Source organism: Pituophis catenifer, unplaced genomic scaffold (genome assembly GCF_029215685.1).
Source record: "Pituophis catenifer annectens isolate HBS135680 unplaced genomic scaffold, rPitCat1.0.hap2 SCAF_11, whole genome shotgun sequence".
Taxonomy (NCBI): Eukaryota; Metazoa; Chordata; class Lepidosauria; order Squamata; family Colubridae; genus Pituophis; species Pituophis catenifer.
The window spans coordinates 13,791,379-13,816,150 of NW_027256891.1; the positions used below are offsets into that span (position 1 = coordinate 13,791,379).

Here is a 24,772-nt window from a genome sequence, read left to right on the forward strand (position 1 = left end):
AAGATAAATAGATTTGCTTTTTTTTTTTTCAGTAATGAAAATATTCCAGGATATTTCATCATCCCAAAATGAAGAGAAGAGATTTGCTGCTATATACAGAAAAAAGAAAAAACTAAAAAGACCAACGCTTCTTTGTTTGATCCCTGGTTAGAATGATCATCCTTTGAATGAAGGCTCAAATTATCCCCCACTCATCTTTTGAAACCTATAATTTCCAGTGATCAGTCCATCTACCTGAGAAGGAGAAAAAGAACAAGAAAAGGCAAAATATCACACTGAAGGACTGACGGACTAACATTAGGAAGTTATTAACAGAATTCACTACTATTCTTCCATTCTCAGTGCCATCCTTAGGTCAAGTGTTTATTATTAAGTTCGCGTTATAATGAAGGTACCATCATCAAGAGAGAGCTGCCGGAAGCAGCTTTCAAGTAGCTTTCACATTTGTCAACAACAAAACTCTGAATTTGCAGAAACTTATTAAAATGCCCTCAATATACAATTGGCTCGCCGGCCTTCCCACCCTACGTCTTCCTTCATATTTAAGGATATGGGTTAACCCAATGCAATCGGTTCGGAGACATACACGTTAGACAAACTATATACTGTGTGGTTTTTTTTCTTTGTCAAAAAAAAAAAAGAAGAAGAAGAAGAAGAAGAAGATCACAAACTGTCCAAGGCATTTTTTTCAGATGAAGATGACAAGCTGAATGAGGTATCGTCGGGTTCTGGAGATGTATGATTGAAATCCATCTCTTCCAATTCTGGAGGTAAATCGGCTAGAAGTGCCTGCGTTACGAAGAAAATGGAAACAATGAAAAGTTGCTATTTATTCTTGTGAGTTCGGGGTCCTATCCAGGGGTGGGATTCAAAATTTTTAGCAACCGGTTCTCTGCCTGGTTGCTTGGTGGGCGTGGCCATGGTGAGCATGGCTTACTCGGCCCTCCTGCACCACGGCTGGAGGGGGGGCATTTTCGCCCTCCCCAAGCTCCAGAGGCTTTCCTTGAGCTTCCGGGAGGGCGAAAATGGCCTACCCCGAGCTCTGGAGGCCCTCTGAAGGCCAGAAACGAGTCTGTTTCCAGACTTCTGATACTTCCGGAAGGCCCGTTTTTCGCACTCCCAGAGCCTCTGCGTGGGGCCTGCACTTACCAGGCATCCAAAACGGGCTGCGTGGAGACTCCTGGGACGGGTGGGCGGGGCCAGCCAGTCCTTGCAACTACCGGTTCAGTGAACCAGAAGTAAAATAAGCATCCGGTTTGCCCGAACCAGTTCAAACTGGATGAATCCCACCCCTGGTCCTATCATATCAACAATTAACCAGTGGAACAGCTTTCCTTCAGAACATGTGGATGCTCCATCACTGGAGGCTTTTAAGAAGAGACTAGACTGTCATTTGTCTGGAATTGTATAGGGTCTCGTGCTTGAGCAGAGGGCTGGGCTAGAAAGTATCTAAGGTTCCTTCCAATTCTGTTATTCTGTCCTGTTTTAAATCTCAGCATTACCTGTTCATGTCTCCAACTGCTCCAAGATCCAAACTAGGCAAAAAACTAGGTCTAACGTGTGTGTGTCCCCCACACCAAGAGAAAGGGACTCAGCCCAGGAAGACAAAATGGGGAGTGAATGAATGTGATAGGATGATTCTGTTAATGCTAGGTCAAGAGTTGCATTTCTGAAGTTCTTCATTCAGTGAAATTCATTTCACTCATTTTATTTCACACATCGTGTTTTAACATTTTAATAATATTTTAATGTCTGTCATTTTAATCTTTCAATAGTTTAACCAATTTTGGCTTGTTTTTATGAATTGTAAAGTCATCTTTTGTAGGGGAGATGGATGCCATAAATATTTAATAGATAAAATAAATCCATCCCAATCTCTGTAATCCACATTTAAAAAGCTCTATCATAAAGAAATATTCAGAGGCAACATCCTCACTGTGTATATATTTACATGTATATCGTTGGTGGCAGAGAATTGTTCTAACTGGGAGAACAGTGGTGAAATTCAAAAATTTTCCCTACCGGTTCTGTGGGCGTGGCTTGGTGGTGGTGGGTCATGTGACTGGGTGGGCGCGGCCATTTTTTTTTACTTTTTTAAAGCATTTTTTAACTAAAAAGTCTTTTAAAAGGTTCCGATGATCAGCTGTGATAATCAGCTGTGCCGCGCAATCAGCAGAACCTTTTTTTTTACTTTTTTAAAGCATTTTTTTTACTACCGGTTTGGGCGAATAAGTAGTAAAAAAATGCTTTAAAAATGTTAAAAAAAAGTTCCAACAATCGTGTGGCACAGCTGATTGTTGGCACTTTTTTTTGTTTACTTTTTAAAGCATTTTTTAACTACCGGTTTTGGGCGAATAGGTAGTAAAAAATGCTTTTAAAAAGTAAAAAAAAGGTTCCGACGATCAGCTGTGACAATCAGCTGTGCCGCATGATCGTCGGAAGCTTTTTTTTTACTTTTTAAAAGCATTTTTTTACTACCGGTTCAGGCAAATTGGTAGCATTTTTTTCTACCGGTTCAAGTGAACCGGCCCGAACCAGTAGCATTTCACCCCTGCAGGAGACCCACTGAAACTCGCTTGTATCTTCATAGCAGAGGCAAAAGATGACAAAAAGTTGCTTCCTCTTCCTTCAGTCTTACCTGCTGCTGATCTTTATCATCTGTTTTGACAGCAAGTATCAAACTTCTCGTGAAAGTCTGGAGTTCAAAATACTTCTGTTTTTGATGCTCCAGTTCACTCTCAATGAACCTTACTTCCTCGTTCTGGAGGGAGGAAAAAAGTTCCATATAACTTTCAGTGTAATGTTTTATTTTGTAAGGGAGTTCAATTGTTCTTCTTAAATGTGGTCCCCCCACCCTCTTTTTGGCTTTTTTAAAAGAGGAACAATATTTGCAAATATGTGGTACAAATAGGTAGAGTTTTATGCTTGAGAAAAAGTCAGTTAATATAAAAATGGATCACTTTCTCACTTACAGTTTTCAGATGCAAAACATGAAGTTTTGATATCTATAATAAACTTACAAAGTATTTTACCAAAATATTTTCAAAATGAGAAATACTAAATAAATTAAAGCAGCACAATCCAATTAAACACTAAAATGCAGAAGCAAAATGCACCATATCTTATCTATCTATCTATCTATCTATCTATCTATCTATCTATCTATCTATCTATCTATCTATCACTCCATAATCCCTTGTGGGGTGGAGTCTGGGCAACCGAATGGAGCTGAATGTTTACTGGCCAGATGCCTTTCCTGTTGCCAATGCACAATATTTTTTTAGCAGATATATTCTCAGTGTGCCCAGAGAGAGAATTATGTGCCTCTACCTAGGATTGAACTCACAGGCTCATGATTGTGAGACGAGAGCTCCACCTGTAGGCCACCACACATCCATCCATCCATCCATCCATCCATCCATCCATCCATCCTCTATCTGTCTATCTATCTATCTATCTATCTATCTATCTATCTATCTATCTATCTATCTATCTATCATCTATCTCAAAATCTACCTACCTACCTATCTCTCTCTCTGTCCTATGTTTTGTAATTAGGAAGTACTCTTTCCATTTATTTCAACAACAAAAACTGCAATAGATAACATTTAAAAAATATATGGATAACCTATTTATCTCAGATACTAGCTCATTTAACTGAGATTAGCTGTTTATCAAAATTCAACAACAACAGGTCCTTGTAGTTATCACATCACACTATTCAGATTGGTGGCAAGTGACATTAAAGAAATCACTTTCTTCACATTTATATTCATCTGGCACTGTACTTTCTCTTAAAGCAGAGATCATGAAGTAACTATGTGAAGCTCAGCTGCACACATATCGTGTTTTTTTCAAAGGCCTCCACTTACTTTAAACCTGGCAACGTTCTAGGATAACGTGTGTTCTATATTGTTACACCAAATGAAACCTAAGTTAGAAGTGATCCACCTCCAATTCTTATGTATAGATGTAACCTTTGCAAATTTGGCAAAAAGCCGCCCTTATCTAAATATTCCCAACTGCTGTTGCCTATATGGCATCAAAAGCAAACATTATAGCCTGCAATCTACAAGCTGGTGAAATTGGAACATTCTGCCTTAAAAATAAAATGCAATCATTCATCCTACTTTTAAAAATGTTTGCTTCAGCACCATCTGCCTGGAGTTATGTTCTCACGGTCCCTAATTTATACTCAAGACTTTGCAGCACCGAGCCCTCTACTATGACCAGAAGGTGGCTCAGGAATTCTGGGAGTTGAAGTCCGCAAGTCATAAAAGGGGCCATGGTTCCCCCCACTTCTGATTTAGAGGATCATGTTTTTTTTCTGTTTAAACAAAAATGCAGGGCACTTACTTTGTAGTCCAGAAGAGAGCTCATTTGATCCACTTCAGAATTACTGATCATATCGCTTTCTTCATCATCTATTATTTCTATTTTCTTAAAAGAAAAAGAAACAAACAAGTGTATTTTGTTTTTGAAAGCAAACCTTTTGACACGGTCAGGATTTCATCCTCCACAAAAGCTTTCCAAGATTGGAGATTCTGAGTTTTGATTTTTTCCTCCCTCCAATTCCATGGCACAACGCCGGAGCCCTTCAGATATCAGTTCATCAAGCTTTGTGGTTTTAATTTCGTAAGCTAATTTTAGGAAGCATTCTCACCACATTATCTGAAGATACAGTAGCGTGGTCCTCTTCTTTGTGGCCAATACCTTCATTTGGAAGAACTTCGTTATGTTCTTCTGCAGAAATAAACAATGATTTAGTGCTAAGCAAAGTGCTGATCTAAAGACTGTCAGAAAATCCCCAGAAAGAAAGAAAGTGTGTCCACTTCACAGATAGTTATGAGAAACTTACCTAAGTAAAATCAAATTTGTCTATATACTGTAATTAAAAGAGTTAATTACAAAATGAATTAAACCTCCCCAAGGTTGTTAGAACTTTTTTTCCCCAAAGCATTCAACATTATCATGTGACAAACGCACAAGTTGACAGGGAATTCTGCTAAAGAGATAGATCTCTTGATATTATTCTATTTCCCCCCAAAATAAGACATCCCCTGATAATAAGCCAAATCGGGCTTTTTATTTCAGGGTTCAAAAAAAATATAAGATAGGGTCTTATTTTCGGGGAAACACGATACAATCCAGTGAAATGCAAGGAGGTTTTCAACCAATCAGGATCATGCAATCTTTTTTAAAAATCAAGATGGCCGCCTTGATTACTATACTTGACTCGAGTTTTGTTCTTCTATTTCTGGCTTTGAATAAAAAAAAAGTATGGGGCCTGAAATATATGGTCACAGTCGCCATCTTGACTTTTTTCTTCACTTTTCCTTCAGATGCTCCTAGGGCCAATAAAAGGAATTTCTTCGCACAAAAATTTGCTGCCACTCATTCATGAGGGATTGATGCACAATAGAGCTTTCAATGGCTTCTGGTCTTGATGATGCTATATTAATATCCTCTTCCAATTACCTAAGTAAATTACATCAGACTTCCTCAAATCTGGTGAATTCAGAAACCATGGAGTTGTCTTGGTTGCAAGAAAGAAGTGGCCTTCCTTCCTTCCTTCCTTCCCCTCAGGATAAATTGTCCTGTTAAATCATCTTGTTTTTCTCCTGAAATAGTAATGCTAGAATTAACTCCACCTGATAAGTGACAAAAATAATGAATCATTATTTGGAGTCAGTACTGAGCACCTCTTTGCTTTATTTCTATCCAAGGCATAGAATATAAGTGATGCCTGAGCAGGGTCTGGGACACATCTCCTCATCACAACCTGTTTTCTTTGTTACCTTCTGGGAGGAGGAGGCTTCGTGGTATCCGAAGCAGAACATCCAAATTCAGCCGCAGTTTTGTTCCATACAGTATCAACCTTGTGAACTCTCAAGTTTCTTCTTTCCCTTATGTATTCAAAATGGACAGTGATTAACGTATATATGTATGTGTGTGTGTACGTGTATACACACACACATACATGTATGTACCACATTTTTCGGAGTATAAGACGAACCTTTCCCCCCCCAAAAAAGAGGCTGAAAATTTGGGTGCATCTTATATTCCGAATGTAGCTTTTTCGAAGCTTTTTTCAGTCCTAACAAGGTGCTAATGAAGTGCTAGTGAGTGAAGCGATCTTCCCAACTTTGCCTGCTCCCTCGACTCTCCGCTGTGCTTTAACGAGGTGCTAGCGAGTGAAGCATCTCCATGCTTTGCTCCGAGTCTCAGCTGTTCTTTAGAAGCTTTTTTTCAGCCCTAACTAGGCGCTAGCTGAGTGAAGCAATCTCCCCGTGCTTTGCCTGCTTTTCTCATTGCTGCTTTCTCTCAGCTGTGCCTTAGAAGCTGTTTATCCCCAAGCAGAGGATAAAAAACCAGCAAACTAATGTGCTGAAGCTGACCAGACTAAGGATGCTAGCCAGATGAATACCTGGTAGGTGGATTTCCCCCCCCCCCCTATTTTCCTCCCCAAAAACTAAGCTGCGTCTTATATTCTCTGTGCATCTTATACTCCGAAAAATACGGTATGTATATATGTGTTTTATTTTTAATGTGTGCCGGTGTGCTCACAGTAAAAAAAAATGACAATAAATGTTATCTTATCTAAATGATATTTCTAGTCCAGCCAACAGATCATCAGTGTTCATGAAAAAAAGGATAGAAACTGTGAAGCAATATGGGTGTCTAGGAATTATTCTGGAACTCTCTAATCTATCCACTGTTACTGATGTGGAGCTGGATTTCTAATCTTGCAATGGCCAAACAAGAGAAGAACTGAGGGAGATCCACTGTCAAAACTAATAATGTAATCAGTTTTGTATTCTGCGCTTTGGTACTCATACTAGGGCCCATCTTCAGGGAACTTCTTTCTGGCAGAGTGTGAGTTGTTCTCTGTGTGGTATTTATAGTGCCTGTTGTATGTGGCCTTTTAGATGTTGATTAGGGTACCATATTTTTCAGAGTATAAGACGCACCGGAGTATAAAACGCAGCTTAGTTTTTGGGGAGGAAAATAGGAAAAAAAAAAAATCTGCTTACCAGGTATTCATCTGGCTAGCATCCTTAGTCTGGTCAGCTTCAGCACATTAGTTTGCTGGTTTTTTATCCTCTGCTTGGGGATAATCAGCTTCTAAGGCACAGCTGAGAGGAAGCAGCAATGAGAAAAGCAGGCAAAAGTGGGGGGGGCAGCTGAAGAGAATAGCTGAGAGTCGGAGCAAAGCATGGAATCGCTTCACTCGCTAGCTCCTCATTAAAGCGCAGCGGAGACTCATGGGAGCAGGCAAAGCTGGGAAGATCGCTTCGCTCGTTAGCGCCTCGTTAGGGCTGAAAAAAAGCTTCGAAAAAGCTACATTCGGAGTATAAGACGCACCCAAATTTTCAGCCTCTTTTAGGGGGGAAACGGGTGAGTCTTATATTCTGAAAAATAAGGTATATTGATGGCTGGCTTTTAAGTCATTGGTTATTGTTTGCTTGTGCTGTCCAGTCCACACCTTCTAAGCATTTGATAGGCTGGTGGTAAATCAGCACTCCTGTTGACTGATGAAGGGCCTGTTTCAGTCACTTCCTTGGCTGTTTTTATGCCTGCTCGTCCAACAATCTTAATAGCTGCAAAATTGAATGCATTGATCTTCTTGGTGCCTCTCTTTTGATGGTTCTATTGTAGGCTTCAGAGTGCCAGACTCAATTAATTTTAAGAGAAGTTTCTTCTTAGAGCTGCAGCATGTTCTACTTCCCAAGTCCTCTTGTTGTTGGAGGAGTTTCTTTCACCTCAGACGAAAAGATTTGCAGATTTTGAGCGATCCACTTGGCTTTTGAGTTACTCCCGGCCAATTTTGTGTTGTTATGTCATATTCTTTTTGTAACTGAAATTCTGACAGGCTCATCAGAAGCGCTCAAGTTCTCAGATATATATATATATATTTTACCCTTGCCTTCTCCAAATTGGTTAAACAAAATGATGAGATCGAGCTTGGCATATCTATCTATCTATCCATTAATGTGCTCTAGAAACAGACTATTTTTGAAGTACCCAAGGCAAAACCTTGGCAATTTGTTCCAGTCAAACCTACCAGGAGCAATTAGCTGAACTGTGAAGTCGGTAAAAAGTGAACCCTTGTTCATTTTTAACTGATGCAGGTATTGTTGCTTGTACATTTTAAAACACACTTCCTGCATTGTAACAGCCTGCCTCTGTCGCTTGTTGGGTTACTAAAAATGGGGTCTAACTCTAAAAGATCATTTCAGCCGTATTAAAGGTTCGGTGCCAAATTATGAGTCTTGTGCCTCTCTTCTCCTGAAAAATTATCCCTTTAGAGTTGGTCTGAAAAGCAAAAAGTTTATCTAGACTTGGACTGTCCAAATGAGCAATGAAATATTCAGTCAAGCTATATAAGTGAAATTATGTTGGGCATACATCCTGGCCCAGACTGACTTTTAAACTAGGATTAGTTAAAATGTTAAAAGTTAAAAAGGTAGAAAACTCTTAACACAATCCCACATGTGAGGAACATTGTGTAAAGCTGATCCATGAAAGCTTCTTTCTTTGTTGGCCACAGCAAGTTGTTCCGTGGTGAGTTGGCCACAGCAAGTTGACCATGTAGGCCAAGGCAAGTTGTCATAAAACCAGTGATGGCTAACCTTTTCCGGACTGAGTGCCCAAAGAGTGCATGTGCGCCCAAACCCCAAAATGCAATGCACACATGGCCCCCGCACATGCGCCCCTCCCCGTCCCTGCGCGCATGTGCATGGCCCCCTGCATGTGCCCTGCCCCCGTGTATGCGTGGCAGAGACCTGAAGACCAGCTGGCCAGCAGGAGGTGTGCTAGCATGGACGGCAGAGCTGAACTGGGATGACAGCTTGTTGGCCCACAGAGAGGAGGCTGCGTGCCACCTCTGGCATATGTGCCATAGGTTCGCCATCAGAGTCATAGACCCACCTTGGGAGCTTCCTTCTGATAAGCAGATGGACACTTCATCATTCCTGTCATTATCATCTCCTATGTCAGTCAAGGGGTCATCGCCTGGAGTGGGTACCGATTTATCACTGGAATCAGACTGACTTGAAAAAACGGCAGGGCCACCTCGCGGAGGAGGGACTTCAATGCCCATCAAACGATACTTCCGTCTCCTATTTCCGATCCAAGTCTTGGGTGAGGAAACAGATAGGGGAAAAAAATTAAGACATTATCACTGATCCTAAAGCTGAAATATTAAGGAAGCCATAATCACAACTACAATCATTCAAGAAGGAACACGCTTGCATTATTGAAGTTTCTTTGGAGATACGTGGATGGCAAATTCCACGTAAGATTTAGAATCCAAGAGAAACTTAATGGAATTTCAACATATGTTCTCATTTCTTCTCTTCTAATTTTATCACCTCTAATCCAATTAGTTTTGGATGAAAAGCTGTTTACATATTGATTATCAATGAATGAATGTCTAAAATGTATCGTACTGACGTTTTAGAATTAGAGGCACCTTAATGGCAATTACCAGATTTGTGGCTAAGGAAAGAAATACAGAGAAAATACATTTAGAAAGAATCGGATGGCAAGGGCTACCCTAATTATACCTGATTTCTAAATTGAAACACTTAAAAGCACAAGTGAGATGATGTGCACATGATTATTTATTCTAAAAACTGGTCTTGAGACAGTATTATATAGAGAAGGAGGAACAGAAAGATATAGGACATGAGGAGTCCTTGGTACCCTCAGAGCTTGCTTGGTTTCTTACAGATGTTTCATTACCCTAACTGTTCTGCCCCAGCTACCGACCCCAAAGAACGCAGCACACACAAAGTCTGTACAAACCTTAGTTTACTAAATTAAATCAGTCTTTTTCAAACAAAGGCTGTTAATTAACTTTCTTAACAGCCTACAAGAATCCAAAGAATAAATAATTGTAATCTTACTATGTTTGGCAGAAAGCCCAGAAGCATTTTGCAGAGAACTAAGATCAAGACACGAAGAAGAGTGAACGAAGTTGTTCCCTGCAAATTGCAAATTCCCTGCAGCACCACACCAGCCTCCTCGCTGTCGGAATCAGCTACTAGCTGCACAGGCCACAACACCTGATGAGGTAACATCATCAGTGCTACTTGTCTATGGAGATTCTCAGTCATCCAGGTGATGGTTGTTGCAAAAGTGCTTTTTTTCAAGACGTAACTGGACTTTCTGGTTTTTCGCTGAAGACGTTTCACTTCTCATCCAAGATGCTTCTTCAGTTCTGACTGGATGGTATGGAATGAAATTATACAAGGAGTATAAATCTTTCCATTCCCCACCATCCAGTCAGAGTTGAAGAAGTTTCTTGGATGAGAAATGAAACGTCTTCAAAGAAAAACCAGAAAGTCCAGTTACATCTTGAAAAAAAGCACCTTAGGAACAATCATCAGTGCTGTTACAGATATAGGACAATATCAGGCCCATTCATGTAGGATGAAGCAGAAATGGTTTATTGAAACTTATGCACAAGAATCTGGTCAAGTAATGGTCAGCGCTAAATTGGGACCAGATAAGGACCAATGGAATTCAAGGGGGACTGGCCCTGGCTTGTTTGTGGCAACAGAAGGATTCTAAGCTGATGACACATTTTACTCCTCCTCCCAGCTCTGACTGCTCTTTTCCTACACATACGACGTATTGTATTCTCAAGTCCGCAGGTATTCAAGCAGCGTTTGGGAAATTGGGAAGAAGGATCAGAGCCATGGTGGTGCAATGGTTAGAATGCAATACTGCAGGCTACTTCTGCTGCCTGCCAGCTGCCTGCAATTTGGCAGTTCAAATCATACCAGGCTCAAGGTTGACTCAGCTTTCCATCCTTCCGAGGTGGGTAAAATGAGGACCCAGATTGTTGGGGGCAATATGCTGACTCTGTAAAACCACTTTACAGAGGGCTGTAAAGCATTGTGAAGTGGTATGTAAGTCTAAGGGCTTATTGCTATCAGGTAATATACTTGGAACTCCATACATGCAAAGCATAGCTCTTATCTTTTCCTCTTTTTGGGGTGGGGAGGTGGAGATCAAAACAAAACTCAGCTTCCTTCTACAATACAAAGAACTGAAAAACAACTGTTACTCCTTTTCAGCTCTCAGTTTCTTAAAAAAACGGATATAAATCTCAATACAACTGAAGTATCAGACATCTAACATATAGTAGCTATCAATAAATGTCTCACCTAAGGCATGATATCTATAAATAGACAGGAAACACAGCACTTCCTAATGTAACTATTCAATAACACGTGCAATCTATTTCGATCTCACTCTTGCAATTCAGAAGAGAAAAAAAAGAAATCTTTCATCGAGGCTATTTTGGTTTCTACAAACGTTAAGTTTCTTACCCTTACTATTTCACAGTCAACGTTTAACTCTGCAGCAACGGCTTCAATTTTCTCTCTGCAAACCGATCCAAGGCTGGTCATGCCTTTATCCCAGTATTTCTTAAGGGTGGCTAAATCTCGGTCGCTGAATTGTGTACGGTCCTGTAACTGTGAAACAAGCACATATCTTTTTTTCCCCCCTCTCAGTGAAGAGTGCAAAAAAAAACCAGACAAGGGCAGACAGTGAAAATGAAGGTCTTCTCAACCGGAATGGGGCAACTTGCTGCAGCCAATTTGCCATAGCCATCTCACCATGGTCAATTCACTGCAGCCAACTCGTGGGAAAACTTGCCATGGCCAACTCACGGCGGGACAATTCAACAATTCAATTTAATTATTTAAAATAACTGAAAAATATTTTAATTTTTGTCATTCACATTTAATTTTGTCCCTCCCTCCTTTAGCATCCTTTCTTTAAGAATTCTACTGGATTATTTCTTCAATTTTAATGTAACTCTTGTCTCATGGCGAATTGTCCCGTGGCAAGTTGGCCATAACAAGTTGGCAAGTTGAGAATGGCGAGTTGGCTGTGGCAAGTTGTCGTAGACCCCTTTCTCAACATTAAGTCCTACTTTTAATTATACCGTCTAGTCAAAATTCTTGGTTTATTTATAACATCGGTTAAAACAAATTACTTTAAAGGAATAGGTGTAAAATGGAGGAGACTTGTTACAAATTAACACAAGCTTAGTCACTTGGACCAAATTAAAATGGCTGGCTTTAGCTGCAGAATTTTGCAATCTTCTTTTACCTTGAAAAACAGAATGCACTTGCTGTTTGGGAAAAGTACAAGGACATGGGCGTGCAGGCACAAATATGCAAAGATTACTAAATGCAGCTTATTAAAAGTCCAGAAACTTGGAAAAAGAACATAGCAATGTTCCAGGAAATTGCCACGGTCAAATTAAATCTTTTAAAACTACAGTCAGTGATCAGCAAGGTTAAAAAAAAAAGAAAACCCCAGAAACAATAATTGAATACAATATATATAATACAGGTAGCCCTCACCTACAAGAGTTTAGTTAGTGACCATAAGCAGCAGGTTCCATTAGGGACGCAAGTCGAGGACTACCTGTACCTCAGGATCAGCCCCTGAATCTCATAGGCAATAAATTATACATAATTTTTTTTTTTTTTTTGCAATTCACAACCAATACATTCCGTGTTGTCCAACAACCTGAACAGCTTATCAAAAGACTCAGGCAATTATTATGTCAATGCCTACATAACTAATCCAGTATTTGAAAAAAAAAAGGAGAATATAACGTCTTAGGATAGGAAAGGCTTCATACTTCGCTCATGAGCTTCCCAGGAGATCCGGCCAAACTTCGTTCAAAACGCAAAGATTACTTGAACTTTTGATCTTTACATTAGGATTCTTAGTACGTTAAAAACAGGATTGCTATCCTCGCCCATGCTCTCCCCTAACAATGAAAAATTTAAAAAAAATTGGCTTGATTCACACTAGTATTTTTGATTGTATTGATAAGAAGTGGAGAGATTAGCGTGCCATAATCCAACTCAATCAGGGGTAAAATGCTACCGGTTCTCTCCGGTTTGGGAAATCCTGCTTTCTAGCAAAGCTAAATCGTGCGGCACAGCTGATCCTCCTCTTCGCTGTTCTACTTACCTTCCCAAGCCTCCTTTTGGTGCGCAGTGCGCATGCCCACAGTGCCCATTTGGCATGTAGCACGTATGTGCGGGTAGCAAACCGGTTTGGATTTCATCACTGAACTCAATCATACACAGATTTAGATGAGAGAAAAGCTCACCCCTTTATTAATGGATATCTATATTTATTAAGGAGCCATTTATAGACCATGGCTTAAAACATTAAGAAACTTTGCTCCAGATCAGTTTTCAGGATGTGTTGTTTAAAAAAAATGGCACTTAAAATTATTCTGGTCACAAAACCAACTTTGTTATCCTACTATAATTGGAGACAATGACAAATTACTTTATTTCATTTGCAAAACCCATTTGAATACAATTTCCCTGTGCAAATGAAGATTATATAAAAGTCTAGAAATTGCTGCCATTTGTTAAGACTACAGCTTCTGCAAACAGGTTTAAAACGGCCTTGAAAGCATTTTTAATTGCACAGATTCAGGCTATTTAACACCAACACAAATTAATATAAGATAGTTAACCAACAACATTAAAGAGGAATCTGCGCAAAACTTTTTTTTTTTTTTAATGATAGATTTAGAGTTATTGCAGATCTAAAAGATTCACAGCCTTTCTGTTCTACTTTGCTTTTTCCTTTATGCCCCACAGCCTTGATTTCACTTGCTTGAAATTAAACCAGGGAAAAAAAAGAAGAGAAAGAAAGACAGAACTATTTGGAAGCAGACAGAATTTAAGTTGAGACTAATGTTCGGTTGGAATGGACTATAAATTGGGACTATGAAGGTTTTACATTGATAGCCCACAATTGAAACTGTCTTCATTACTCTTGGGATCAGCAAGGCTCATCTTTAAAAAGATTTATTTTGTTTTCCAAGAAGATTGCCACGTTGTTTTAACCCTCACTAGGTTTCCCAGTTGCTTTTAAAAATACGGCACCATTGGTACAATTATTTTCCAGCCGTCTTTATTATGGTGATGCCGTCACTGAAATACAATGAAAACTGTTGATTGATATACCGTAATTAATATTAAGCCAATTCATAAGAGCTAACGGACAGGATTTTTGAATAACAGAGCATAATAACTTTAATTGACTACTGCCTGCATTGATAACAATCCCAAATTTTCAGGGCTGCAAAATAAAAACAACTCAAATCGGAATTATTGCATGCAACGTTTCTTGGAAAAAATAACGAATGCTTCTCGTTGTTGGCGAAAATTCATTATAACCTACTCAGAACTGTGTGTATATAGTATAAATATATGCAATAAATAAACATAACAATCTAAAGCTGAAGGTTGGTGCAGTTTCACTGTAAGCAGTAAGGTGTACTTACTGCTCTTTTCCTGGAGCACCCAGTAATCCAAGGCACAGTAAGGTTTCCTGAAATCTGTGGAAAATAAAAAATCACCACAAAGGTACATTTTGCATGCTGCATAGACAGATAATCATCTGAAGAACAGTTACCATGAGTGTATTGGAATGCATTATTTTGAGATGAGCTAGGGGTGGGATTCTACCGGTTTGGGCAAACCGGTAGCTCCGACAATCAGCTGGCCCCGCCCCCCACCCCCCCATGCTTTACTTACTTATATCTTCGCAACTGATTAGTGCGGCAGAGCGGATTGCCGCAGCTCAACTGTTTTAATTCCCAAGGACTAACGCGGAAGGTGATTTTTCGTTTAATTGCGCCCGCGCGAAACACACGAACACCAAACCGGTTGTTAAACCAGTAGGATCCCACCACCGAGATGAACATAAACCATTCTTCTTTCTCTAAGAAATCTGATTTAGAGACAATAAACCAGTGGTTCTTAAACTTTTCTTCACCATGGACCCCCCTTTTAAGTACCTTTTGTGACCACAGACTGTGGCCATGGGCCCCCAAGACTTAAGATTTAAATCATAATATTTCTTCAAGCCTTCACAGATCCCCTGTGATGATATCACGGAACACCCCCCCCCCCCCTCGCCCAGGATCCACGGACCACAGGTTGAGAACCACTGGAATAAATCATCATTTACTGGATCTCAAACGTATTGAATGGTTCTGAATTCTTGTAAATTCAGCTAAGGGTTGTTTTTTTTGTTTTTTTAAATATTCTTCAATTGATTTAAACGTTTAAATTGATATTCTCTAAACCAGAATATGAATCAAGATGTACTCTTGGCTTCATATGGTTCTGAAGACGTTTTCAGAACGATCCGTTTCCAAATTCAGGTATCATCAGGATTGTAATACAGGAATAAAGCATATCAAAATGTCAGGGACGTAAGAGAAAAACGGGCATGTATAAAGAAATGAATAAATGAAATAAATAAAGAGGGGAAAAATAGAAAACTGTTCTTATTTCCTGGTAGCAGAAAACAAAAGTAGCAATTCCCTTTACAGTCACTCATGAGCTGGAGTTCGTGATTTACAATTTTAAAGAAATGGAAGTGGCACATTTTCTAAGCCAGGGGTGTCAAGCTCAATCTCACTGAAGGCCGCATCAGGGCTGTGTTTGACCTCGGGGGGCCGGGATGGACGTGGCCAGCAAGACATCACTCATGTTGGGTGGGTGCCTGTGGTGGCCCAAGTGCTCTGCCAGCAAAAACAGGCTCCCGAGCTCCGTTTTCGGCTGCAACGTCCTCCTGCAACAGTCTGCCAGTGAAAACGGAGCTTGGGTGGCAGCTGAAAACAGAGCTCGGGAATCCATTTTTGCTGGCAGAAGCACCGCAGGCTGGTCCTTCGCTGTTTCCAGGGGCCAGATCTAAGTACCCCACAGGCCGAATCCAGCCCCTGGGCCTTGAGTTTGACACCCCTGTTCTAAGCATCGCAACTTAGGAAGAAAAGCCCAATTACCTGATAGTTATTTTGGTTCTGAGATAGCCTTAGTTGATTGGATGCTGCAAAATGAGAAGAAAGGTTACTTCTGGATGGGTAGGAACTGCTATAGAGTGTACTGGATGTGCTGTGCAACGATGTCCGTGGAGGTAAGCGATAGTCTCTGTTGTGATACAAGATATTGTTGTGCAAGTTCCGCGCGTTCAGCACGTGCGAATTGCAACCCATGTTCCTGCCCGACCCCGAAAAACCAGATCCCGGATTCTCAACGCGGAGGGACGTGCCGCTTAACCTAGAGTAGTTTTGTATCTGGGCACCCATGGAGGCCAACTCTTCCTCTCGGGCATATTCGTCATCCGCATCCCCAGTTTCCATCGCGATAGACAGACAACTGCCTTCTCCGGAAGACGACAGGGCCTTCTCTCGGTTTCCTCCCAGGGATTGATCGGTAACAGCCAACGAAAAAACCTCTCGGATTTCCAAATTGTGGGTGCTGCAGGAAGGATCTCTAATGTTCGATCTCTGCCCAGATGGAACGGAGGAAGCGAGGATAGGGTGCTCTGGTTTTTGCAACCGTTGGCAGCCCACCTGGTCCATTTTGTACGGCCGGTGGCACAGGACGGGCTTTTGAGGTAACACTAATTCCGCCGTCTGAACCGACGAGCCGCCGTAGCTTTTCTTCGTGTGGTTATAAATAGAATTCCCTGAATTCAGCACGCTGGTTTGCCTGGAGAGGATGATGGTTTTCTCGCCCAGGAAAAGCGAAGCGTTTTTACAATGGGGCGCTTGGCGGGTCACCGCGATGTGCTGCCGCTGGAATTCGGGATCGCTCTTCCCGCCTGACCTCGACAGGGAGTTTTTATGCATATCGCTCATCAAGGAGTTAGTCTGTTTACTGGAAACCAGCCTGCCAGAGGAAGTAGCCGGGTTATAGATGCCGGTGACTATCACATCGTTATTGGAGGACGTCCACGAGGACTGCTGGCTCTGGGAACGGGCTATGCTGACCACGTTTTGAACGGCCACTTCTGGAGGCATTGTCAATGTGCTGCTGGACGTGGCTGATGGGCTTCCTCCAGAATCCACGGCGTTCTTACTGCTCATCTTTCTTCTTTTGTTTCCCACCCACGTCTGCAAACAAAAAAGGGAATTTGTAAGCAAAGAGGATTCGTAATTCTCAGCTAGCTTTCGAGGTGGCCTTTCACGGCTCAGCTATCATTCTCAAACTAGGTAGTTTTCCAGGCCTCAACTATAATTTTCAGCTAGTTTTCAGAGATGGCTTTCCACGCCTCACCTATAATTCTAAGTTAGATGGTTTTCCAGGCCTCAAGCTTATTATTTTCAGCCAGACTTCAAGGTGGCCTTTCCACCATTATGTCAAAAGCTTCACTCCCTTACGTCTGCCAACCGAAACTTTATTTAAGGCTCTGAGAAAATAATAAACATTTTCAACACTTGACTGATATGTATGGGAACGAAAGACAGTTAAGTAATTAAGGATGTAAAAAACAGTTCAGTGTAGTGGTTAAGGCATCAGCTAGAAACTGGGAGATTGTAAATTCTAATCCTGCCTTAAGACATGAAGCCCATGGGGGACTTTGAGGAAGCCAGTCTCTCTCAACCCCAGGAAGAGGGCAATGGCAAGCCACTTCTGAAATCTTGCCAAGAAAATTGCAGGGACTTATCCAGGCAATCACCAGGAGTCAACACTGATTCAATGCACAGTAACTTTGTGACTAGGAACCTGCCCATCTGAGAAGTTACAATATCCAGGACTGTTTTATATGTTTAATTTTATATTAAATGCTGTAATTATATTATTTTAGAAACTGGGGAAAAAATAATCAATCTTTACAAAGACATGAATGGCCCCATTCAATTCCTCGAATTTTAACTGTTTAGAAATGTCACTCAAGTTCTATTTTATGAGTTCTTTCCATAAAATACGTTTTTAAAATGCACGTCATCGCTAAAAATCTAACAAGCGTATAAACATCGCTGGCAATGATCAGTGTGACATACCATAGTTGATGAAAATTCTGTTTATTATTTCAATACCGTATTTCCCTGAAAATAAGACCCTGTCTTATATTATTTTGAACCCCGAAATAAGCGCTTGGCCTTATTTTCGGGGATGTCTTATTACTTTGGGGCACATGGAGCAAGATGGGGCTCCTCTTGCAGTCTTACCTGATTTCCAGCTCTGTTTCCCTAACCCTAACCAGAGGAAAAGTCGGGGACCGGCTGTGCATGCGGTTAAATATTTTCAGGCTCAATTATTGGGCTTATTATCAGGGGATGTCTTATTTTAGGAGAAACAGGGTACTACTATAAAGAAGTGTGTGTGTATGTAGATAGATACGATAGATAGATAGATAGATAGATAGATAGATAGATAGATAGATAGATAGATAGAGATCAGTTTATGACTGGATATCAGTTTCATATTTCTTCTACCATTTATTAACTGAATAAAATTATGTTTTTGGTGCACATCTGGTTTAAGAGAGAAAGGGCCACTAATTCTTTCCTCAGAAATCCTCATTTCTGTTCTCATAGGAAGACTTCCTTTTTTGTATACCAACGGTCCCCAACCTTTGCGGCTTGGTGGCCCAACTGGGGGAAGGGAGAGGGAACTGGGCCATGCGAGAAGCGGGATGGCGCAAACTGGCTTCTGCGAGTGGTGGGCCGGTGCGCACCTCGACCTGTGTAAACTGCAGGCTGGCGTGCATGCCCGCGAGTGCCGCCGGCTTGCCGCTCACACAGGTCAGTCTGTGGGTGTGCATGCGGTGGCCTGCTTGTTGTCCACGCTAGCCACTCGTGTGGCCCTGTTCCACATAGGCCACAGCTAGTAGTGGGCTGCAGCCCGGGAGCTGGGGAACCCTGCTGTATAGCATAGGATGTTCATGATAAGTGTATCTTACAATGCTGCAAATGTTTCAAAGAGGATCCGTTATGCAAAAGCATTTTTAGCCACAATGTAAATTTCGAACCAAAAATAGATAATGAAAAATATGAGACCCTCACTCCCCACACCTACAGTGTTTCCCCGAAAATAAGACCCTGTCTTCTATTTTTTTGAACCCTGAAATGGTTCAAAAAACCATTGGCCTTATTGCCATGCACTCAAAAGCCCGATTGGGCTTATTATCAGGGGATGTCTTATTTTGGGGAAAAACAGGGTACATAAAAGGACAAGATACAATTCGTAAAGAATTGTTTAGAGACAAGGATAGCCTTGTCTATGTAGGAGAAGAAGAGACTGAGCTGGAAGGCAGGGTTAAATGTGTCATCAGTTTGGAATCATTGCATTGTCACAAAAGACCTACGTCCAGCCCTTCCCCAGTGAATTTCATTGCCCCTTATATGGCATCAATTTAGCTTTGACCATTTAGCTGACAGGATTCTTGTATTAGAAGTAGCAATAATAAACTCTTCAATTAAATCCAATTAAACACTAAAATGCAGAAGCAAAATGCACCATATCTTATCTATCTATCTATCTATCTATCTATCTATCTATCTATCTATCTATCTATCTATCTATCTATCTATCATAACCCTATTGGTATCTTCATACCGCATTTCCCTGAAAATAAGACCGTCTTATATTTTTTTGAACCCTGAAATAAGCGCTTGGCCTTATTGCCATGCACTCAAAAAGCCCGATTGGGCTTATTATCAGGGGATGTTTTATTTTGGGGAAAACAGGGTAGCACAGGAAAGGAGCCCTTATGGTACTGTATCAAACTGTGCACATATGATTAATAAGGGATAACTAACATAATACGTGTGATTCTGAATACAGGCTGCAGAAAGAAAACACATTGGTGACTGTGAATAAGAATTGACCAAGAGTCCTATTAAGTATATAGTTCTGGATGCAGAAGAGGAAAGTCAAATCAAATCAAACTTTATTATCTTCATAGACCGGTGTTAAAAAAAAAAATTGAAAAGAGAAAAGAGACCAGGAAGATCTTTTGTTTTTGCTTCTCGGAGCAACAAGAAGTCACGTGGTTCATTTTCTAGTGGAAATCAATTCTGATTTCTAAGCCTTTGTTTGGTCCAAAAAGCGTCACCGCAAAAGTGACAAGTTCTAGCCATTCAACGGAGTCACAACTGCCCACACCTGCCTTTTAAAGAAAAGAAGAAGTTCTTGTCCTAAGCCCCCAAAGAAACAAACCAAGAAAACAATACATAATATAGCATCGTCTAAGCAACCGACGATCGAGCATTTATCATTTTTCTTCACGGGCTACGGAACAGATAAGAGAATATGTGAACTCGAGTGTCGAATAACTTGTAAGAACTGTAAAATTCTTCTGTCAAATAGGTATGACCAAAAAGGACCCAATCTTATTACACATCCTGCCTGGCTCGTAAAGTTTCGTGGAGATGTACTGTACAAGAATTTCCCCCCCCCATTGTTTTTAATATCCTGTTCTTATTAACAAACCACAGCTTAAAAGAGATAATCACACATTCTCCTTTTATTATTACTTTAGAGGTAATCCTTATCTAGATATACTTTTAATTTTCTCGATCATGGATTTTCGGGTGAGACTTCATTACCGCACAAGCATTTTCCTCAAGGTATTTGGTCCCGTCTTGTACAGGTAAGTGATAACAAACAAAACCTGCAATTCACAGAGTATGCCGAACAGAAGCGTTACGATCATTGTATTCTGCTTTTTAGGTATTTTAACCGAGCATAATTTAGGCTACACTCCATCAAACTGATGCCCTTCAGACTGAGACCAGACAGTTTTGTTGCTACCTACAAAAAAAAAAAAAAAAAAAATGCCATCTCAATCTACAAAATCCTATCCAAATCTCAATCCTAAAATGTTTCCCTACGTCAGTGATGGTTAACCGCGCAATCCCCCAAATGCAATGCTCGGGTGGCTCCCATGCATGCTCCCTACCCCCGTACCTTCTCTGTGCATGTGCGAGTGGCCCCCTGCACGTGTTCTGCCCCTGTGCACGCGTCCCCCACACCCCTGCCCCAAGCAGGTGCGCATCCCTGCGCATGTGCCCCATGCATGCATGCACACCCCCACATGCACCCCATCCCCTGCACATGCGTGCACAGCCCCCTGCATGCACCCCTGTGCATGCACAGAAGAGACCCCACGACCAGCTGGATGGCGGTAGGCACACCGCATGCACAGCGGAGCTGAACTGGGGCAACGGCTCTCGTGCCCAGAGTGGGCACTGCATGCCACCTGTCACGGCCCTACGTCCTTCACCCTGACCTTAAAAAAGAGAAATAGACAAGTTTTGTGACAAAGAACACTCTCTAAAAACAACTGCCATAACCCAGAGGGTAATTCTTGCCACTCAATTTCATCTACTTTTATTTATTTAATTATTAATCAAATTTGTATGGACGCCTCTCTCACCAAAAGCGACTCTGGATGGCGTATAACAATTGAGCAAGGTAAATGGTTCTAGAAGCAACAGATGTAAAAATAAACAAATCCACATAAAAAAAATGATAAATGTGTAAATAAAAACAAACTTAAAAACTGCCTGGGCAGAGAGAGGAGAAGAATGGCCACCTCAACAATGGAGCCAACTTAAGCATTATCTGGTTCTCGGGGAGCATCAAGCCTAATAACATAACCAGATCTTGAGGGACATCCATGATGTCAAGAGGGATGAAGCTAATTTAATTTTGGGGAGAAGCATGCTCCATAAGGTGGGTCCAAGACAGAGAAGGCATGTCTCCGGGGGTCCACCAAATGTAGGTTCTTACCTGATGGTACCTGGAGTAGGTCTTCTCTGCCAGATCTAATGGAATGGGAAGGTGTAACCGGAGACAGGCAGTCCCTCAGGTAGCCCAGTCCCATGAAGGGCATCAAAGGTTAAAACCAGCATCTTTAATTGGGACTAGATGCAAACTAAGGGACACAGTGGCTCAGTGGCTAAGACGCTGAGCTTGTCGATTGAAAGGTCAGCAATTCAGCGGTTCAAATCCCTAGTGCCGCGTAATGGGGTGAGCTCCCATTCCTTGTCCCAGCTTCTGCCAACCTAGCAGTTTGAAAGCATGTAAAAAAATGCAAGTAGAAAAATAGGGACCACCTTTGGTGGGAAGGGAACAGCGTTCCGTGCAGGCTGGATAAAAATCAATGATTTTTTTAAAAAAATAAAAAAAAATCAGATTTTTTTTTTATTTAAATCGGATTTTTTTAAATAAAATGCTTTTTGAGGAAAATATATTACCATCCAAAGGTTACTCCATCATGAAATAAAGATTAGTTTTTTAATTATGTAGAATAAGGCTGTATATGTTTAATTTTTTTGGTAAATAAATTCCATTAATCCATTCACAATGTCATGCTCTTCCAGAGGTTTTTGTAAGATTATTGGGCAGTTTCTCTGCCTACAAGATATTATCACAGATGCTTGGTTTACTTTTGCAGTTCTCAAAACTGAATTTGACTCAGCAGAGATCACATGCCTCTTCTTCACAGCAAAAATGTTATAACATGAACAGAGTTGAGAAAAAGACCTTAATCCTATCATTCTACAAACCTATGAATACAGAATCAACCCCTTCAGTGCTAAGTTTCAAGAAGTTCAGTGAATAGAGTAGAAACAATATTTTTCTGGTTGTTTGGAGTGGAATAGATCTGCACAAGGAGAAAGTGAAACTAAGTGTGAGGAGGAAGGGGCAAGCAGACAAGCAGTACAAAATGAAAGTGAAACTTTCTGAGCACAATACTGCACAGCCACAGACAGACAAGTCTTTGGATCTTTTTGTGTGTATGACCTGAGGTTTATCACATTCTTTCCTTGGAGGAAAAAACCTATATGGCGGCAGGTCGTAAAAGAGACCCAGTTTGGCAATATTTTAATGAAGTTCCTTTACCTATCGGTAAGGCAGGCATAAATCAGTTTGATTTAAATCAAATCCACCCTGGTTCCGTGCGCCTTTGGCATTTTGTCATGCCGGCCACATGACCGGAGACATCTTTGGACAGCACTGACTCTTTGGCTTTGAAACGGAGATGAGCACCGCCCCCTAGAGTGGGGAACAATTAGCACATATGTGCAAGGGAAACCTTTACCTTTACCTTCACCTACGCAAACTGGCAGCTAACACAGCTCACAGAGCAGAGGTGTCACATGAGCTGTTCTGTTTTAACCTACTGTTAAAAGAATTAAGAAATTAAGAAAAAAGAACTAAGCTAAATCTTAACGTTTAACTAGGCTTGGCACACACAACAATCGCTTTTATGAGCGAGGCATTTCTCACTCATTTCGCAAAAGCAAACAAAATTTTGCCACCAAGCAGCCATTTAACTGGAAACTAGTAGAGGTGTTACGAAGCCAATTATAACAACCTGACTTGCCTAATATGGGTTTTTTTTTGCACAAGTACAATTTGTTGCATGAATGCTTTAAACTTACAGTTGCACATATACAATAATGTTTGTTTGTTTATTGATTGATTGATTGATTGATTGATTGGTTCGATTTATATGCCGCCCTTCTCCGGAGACTCGGGGTGGCTTAAAATGCGTTAAGCAATAGCCTTCATACTTTTGTATATACCTGCTTAGTACGGCTTTCGGGGCCCCCCAAGCTGTGTTCTTTTTTATACAAAGTCAGCTTATTGCCCCCACAAACCGGGTCCTCATTTTACCTACCTCGAAAGGATGGAAGGCTGAGTCAACCTTGAGCCTGGTGAGATTTGAACTTGCAGTAATTGCAGGCAGCTGGTGTTACTTAACAGTGCTTTAGTCTGCTGCGCCACCAAGGCTCTTTCTAAATCCTTCCCAAATTATTATACGCAAAGGGACTCTTGTGCGTTTTATACCCACTGAAAGTCTGTAGAGATTCTTGGCCATCTAGGTCATGGTTGTCCAAAAAGTGCTTTTTTTCAGGACTGTCTTGTTTTTTTTCTGTTGCAGACGTTTTGCTTCTCATCCAAGAAGCTTCTTCAGCTCTGACAGGATAATCCTTCCATTCCCCACTATCCTGTCAGAGCTGAAGAAGCTTTTTGGATGAAGAAGCGAAACGTCTGCAACAGAAAAAGGCAAGGAAGTCCAGTTGCCTCCTGAAAAAAAAGCACCTTTGGGTTTATACCCAGTGCAATAAACAAAAAAAATAAAACAAACAAACAAACAAACAAACAATAAATAAATAAATGCACTCTTCTTAAATTTAATCATTTTGTATTATATATTTACCTTTTTATCCTTTTGTAATCTGCAACAGTGAGATGGGTGGCATATAAGTTTAATAAATTTAATAAATAAAGTAGAACTCAGGTTTTCAATAGAAATTTCTAAACACACATTCTATTGAAGCATAAAGCTACTGATTTTTTTCCCCCACAGCTCCATGCCCTGTAGATAAGGTAAGCAAACACCTGTGTCTGTTAAGACTGTTATGTAAATTTGAGCATGGAAACCTCAGTACTTACCCTGACTACACTGAAGTCCAGCTTAGTTTCTTGTGCACACTGTAATATGAGCTGAAAGCAATTTTTACTCTGATTTGTCATTCCATTTTCATAGTAACGCTGCAATATCCTCTGTTGTTCTGCAGTAAATACAGAACGCAGATTCATCTAAAAATAAAAGAAGATACTCTGAAAAGAGGAATAATTTAATACTTACAGGGCATTAAAAAAAAAAAGTACAGGCTCCCATTTATCTAAAGAAATAGAAAACTACAGCAGACTGAGTCTAATTTATTCCAGTTCCCCTGTGGATATTCTTAAATATAGTTTACAAACAACTCAGAAACAAAATGAAGCAGTAACTATTTACATACAGGAATTAAGTGTAGCTCAACACAAATAGAACTTCGATACTATTAAAATGATTAAAAGGTTTGTTTACAAGAGAAAAAATGGGCTTGTAACACTCAACGAAAACAAGCAAAATAAACAAGAAAAGGGATACTGGGTGAAGTTGCAGA

At 40.6% G+C, this 24,772-nt stretch overlaps 1 protein-coding gene across 1 annotated transcript; it reads right to left on the reverse strand.

Moving 5' to 3' along the window:
- Positions 1-349: 349 nt before the first annotated feature.
- On the reverse strand, positions 350-24,419 carry HDX (highly divergent homeobox). Its single transcript, XM_070951912.1, has 9 exons — positions 24,273-24,419; positions 15,857-16,969; positions 14,348-14,401; positions 11,343-11,489; positions 8,932-9,139; positions 4,664-4,743; positions 4,357-4,440; positions 2,639-2,761; positions 350-789 (listed from the first exon to the last, which is right to left on the reverse strand). Exons 1-9 carry the CDS (start codon positions 24,417-24,419, stop codon positions 664-666), a joined length of 2,082 nt encoding a protein of 693 aa, XP_070808013.1. The 3' UTR covers positions 350-663.
- Between the last annotated feature and the right edge of the window lie 353 nt (positions 24,420-24,772).